Raw genomic sequence first — 4,083 nt, 5'->3', positions numbered from 1 at the left:
CTCTTTCAATCCCATCAGCTGCAGCATTCTCTCCCATCTTCCTCAATGCTCGTATTAATGTATCATAAGTTGGAACACCTCTCTTCATTACACTATCTCTTTGTTCCAACCATGCTGTCAAACATTTCCTTAGGCAGCTCTTAGTATATCCTTTGTTATCTTCTTTAATAACATCAAGTGTGCGAGGGTGCAGTCCCAGACAAAGACCAAGTTTATAATAACTGACACCAGAATATCCATGATCATCCAGTACATCAAGTACATCAATAAGATTACTGGTATCTAATGAAGAAACATGTAAATTAAAATATGTCATTTAATTTTAATTCACTCACCTAATAATTTAGTGGGTTGCATTTTAGTAGAGGGACTTTCAGCTCCTAGAAAAAATTCACAAAAATAGTAGCTTCCAAATAATGAAAGTATTCATATAATATTACTAACCTGGACTGGGTAATTGAGGATTATTAAACCAGCAACTATAGCTATCATCATCACCTTTTAGTACATCACATTTTGGTCGACATTGAGTACATCTGGCAGAAGATTTATCTTCCTGAACAATACAGTAACATTGTTCATTTTCGCTGGGGCATTTTAATGCAAAAATATGATCATCATCAACATTGAGATCTTTGCTGCTTCTTTGATAGCATCTGTGACTAATTCACGAATTTGAGGACAAAATTCCTTGCAATCATAAAAACGTATTTCAATATGTGTATAGCGATTGATGATGTCTATAGTGTACTCTTTGTAAATACGAAGTGACATGGCATCATGACATCTGTAAAATCCTTTGCCTACTGGACAGAAGTCTACTTTATCCTTTTTCTCCAAAAGGTGTACAATGGTTAAAGGAAATAATCCTTGAGGGATGGCTAGAGTTGTTGTGCCCCTATTGTGAATCTCCCATGCTATGAGAAGTGGTCTTACTACTTTTGAGGCAGGATTGAGCTTGTCATAGGATGGTAATGCACAAGGAAAGAAATAGTCTCCTTCTTTTCTGTTTTCAACTTTAGCAATGATGTGGAGGTGTCTTAGAAGCTTGATCATGTGAGACGTTTTAAAATTACTATGCAAAAAAATTTGCTTACCAATAATTCTAAAAATATCTTTGTTAAAAAGGCCAAAGTTTCTGAGATTATTCATTTCATCTGGTGAAGGAGGTGGGTTTGCAAGCAGATGTAATTTGGTACGGTCAACGCATGTGATAGCTATTAGATGTGAAAGGATGTCAAGAATTGGTTTAGGATCAACAAATATTATATTTGGTAGAACTTCATGATAATAAAGAATGATAGTAACATTGTGTAAATATCGCAGAGCTTCATCGATATCTGATTCATCAAGTCGAAGAGACTTACCAATCTGAATTGCTTCTTCTTTTGTAAGAAAACTTCGTTCCTTCTTCTTAGCTTCCCTTTGTAATGAAATCTCAAAAGTAAGCAATCGAATTGGTAACTCAATTCTCATTTCAACTGCACAATTTGAAATTGCAGTACAAAGCTCTACACTAGCTTCTTCTCTTTCTTTAGACCCAGCAGGGAGCAACGTATTAACTGGAAATATAATTGAACCTTGACGCTCATTTTGCTTCATGACTTTATCATTAGCTCTATATTCTCTCAGACTTTCATTCATTTCTTTTAGCTTTTCATCAGTTACCAACTCTTTACGTGTACCAAGTATAAAATAATGAGGATGGTCAGGCATGTCAGATACGTAAGGAATCTCAATGGGATTCAACATAGCCTCGGAGCTAATTGTTGAGCATATTATATCACGATTCGAATACTTCAGATCTGTATCAATAGGATACATATGCTGATCAATGTGATATTGAAACTTGCACTTCTCATCGAGACCTTTGGTAAGATCAATGGTGATTATATTCAGTGCAGCTGCTCTTGTAAAAAGAGGTAGCAACTCTCGATATGCTTGTTGACCACCGGAATCAATAAAATAAACCCAATTTGTGCTTAGTTTTTGAAACTTTCCAGTTTCAAGAGCATTTGAAATTTCTTTCATTACTTCTATATCGGTTGGTTTCTTCTTGGGTGGTTCTTCCAGTAATAATTTATCTGAACAATCAGATACATCATCTGAAGATGCTGGTGCTTCTGCTAAATGAGACGCTAGCTGGTTGAGTAAATCTTTAATTTCAACCCTCTCCCACTTATTTTTATCATCAATCGATATTTTTGTTGCTTGAACAGCACGACAAGCTATTGGTGTACTATCAGTAGAAGCTGGCGGTGGCTCATTAAGTAGGAGGTGTAGTGAACATGTTTTACCAGCTCCAGGTGCACCATGCATATTGATACGAGTGACTTTTAGCTCAACTTTTCCTTCTTTTAGCCATTTTTCTAATCTTCCTAAAAATTAATATGGTAATGAGCACTACTTTTAATGGCTTGAATTAGTACATGTATGAGGTTATAATAAGTGTATGTAGTTGTTGTAATGTAATGTATGAGTGAATATACCTTGTATTCTATTAGAAGCTGGAGTGTCTTCAGGTTTATTAGTAGGAACACTAGCACTGCTGCTGTCAATAGATTGCATTGTTGAAATGAATACTGTAAAAAGTAAAAAAATATGTAAATATGTGTCATACAATAAAACCAAAGGTAGTGGCAGGATTATTAGTTGTGACTTGTTTCTACAATGTAGCTACTGAGGGAGTGACTATGATAAAAAGGTTGGACATTGCAATGGGTACATTTTAACCTTAAAAGGATATTACCATGTATAAGCTTAACCTACAAGTTGCAATTTAGTTGAATTTAGCCTAGATTATTTTTTGGAAAATTACATTGTGCAAAGAAGAGCTGTATTCTAGTTGTGACTTGTGTGTGTGTCTGAGTAGAGTGCATGGGAACAGTTTATACAACAGTATTTAGCATAGTAATTCAAGACAAATGCATCCCACAGATATTAGATATCCTGATAATGAATACTATGATTATGTTGCCAATAAAATGTGCCTTTCAAGCAGTATAATTAATGGAGGTTTTATAGTTGCAAAACATGAAATACAATTGCAATAATTAACTGATACTGACTCTGATTGTTACATACGCGTACAATTTACTAACTACATGTATACAGGAAAATGATAAGAATAACTAAAATAAATAACAAATAAAATTTAGTAATAAATAACTAAACTAATCTTAACTTACATGCATGTTCCAATTCGTTCACTACATCAACAATTTGTTTCTGTCCTTTCTCTTTCAATGCTGAGCACACTTCTTGTAGATATGCATCAGGATTAGTGTGGGCATCAAGAGTAGTCTGTAGTACATTTACAAGCTTGTCAGCTTTATTTGAATTGCTATCAAGACCCTCGAGCATTTCCTTGAGTAGCTGGGTTGTTATGAGACTCTTATCATAAAGACTTGCTGACACTATAAGCAGATCAGATGATATGGAGTCTTTAAGTTTAGCAGAGACGCTTTTGAATAAATCTGAAGCACCTATGGAAGGAGAAATAAAAATAGAAAATACTATTAACTATTATACTGCAACTGGTTGGTGGAAAATGTTACAAAACTAAAAATAGTCTATAGTTCTATAGCAAGATAATTATAAAATTAATGCCACATAGTTTTCATTTACTATAGATCTAGCTTTATGCAGCATTTTCATTGATAGAAAGTAGATTATTTTCATGAAATTTTCGACTAATGAAGATTTGGTCAAACATGCACCCAAGGTTTACGCATGCTTTGTGACCATCGGATCAAGCTCATTTTGATTTGATTAATTTTACTAATTAAACAACTACAACACACTTGAGAACTCACTTTTTGCCATGATTTGCAAGTAAAAGGAGCCTGGAGAACAGCAATAAAACTAGCAGAATAAAACAGAGACGAAACGATCAGTGAGGATAATGACAGAGCAAACGTTGTCGAGGCCGAGGAGATGGAACTAGAGTTCTTTTATAAACAAAAAAGAATAACTAGGAGGGCGTGATACTTTAATACAGTGTTAGATAAGCCTATCTAAATGCAGTGAGTAATGATGATGGCGTAATTTAAACTGCATAAAACTGTAAACCAAAAAAAAAAA

At 34.3% G+C, this 4,083-nt stretch overlaps 1 protein-coding gene across 1 annotated transcript; it reads right to left on the bottom strand.

The window, feature by feature from the left end:
• LOC109589195 (uncharacterized) lies at positions 1 to 3,363 on the bottom strand. Its single transcript, XM_020005312.1, has 5 exons — positions 3,189 to 3,363; positions 2,490 to 2,582; positions 445 to 2,378; positions 336 to 380; positions 1 to 282 (listed from the first exon to the last, which is right to left on the bottom strand). Exons 1-3 carry the CDS (start codon positions 3,361 to 3,363, stop codon positions 598 to 600), a joined length of 2,049 nt encoding a protein of 682 aa, XP_019860871.1. The 3' UTR covers positions 1 to 282; positions 336 to 380; positions 445 to 597.
• Between the last annotated feature and the right edge of the window lie 720 nt (positions 3,364 to 4,083).

This window comes from Amphimedon queenslandica, unplaced genomic scaffold, assembly GCF_000090795.2.
Source record: "Amphimedon queenslandica unplaced genomic scaffold, v1.1 AMPQUscaffold_11552, whole genome shotgun sequence".
Taxonomy (NCBI): domain Eukaryota; kingdom Metazoa; phylum Porifera; class Demospongiae; order Haplosclerida; family Niphatidae; genus Amphimedon; species Amphimedon queenslandica.
This window is presented reverse-complemented; position numbering and strand designations above follow the sequence as displayed.

Excerpts from the sequence above, each read along its gene's own strand:
- LOC109589195 (XM_020005312.1), bottom strand. The coding sequence starts at position 3,363 with ATGCTCGAGGGTCTTGATAGCAATTCAAATAAAGCTGACAAGCTTGTA. Across the intron at positions 2,583-3,188 it reads GAACGAATTGGAACATGCAT|TATTCATTTCAACAATGCAA; the intron begins GTAAGTTAAGAT and ends TACTTTTTACAG. Across the intron at positions 2,379-2,489 it reads AGCTTCTAATAGAATACAAG|GAAGATTAGAAAAATGGCTA; the intron begins GTATATTCACTC and ends ATTAATTTTTAG.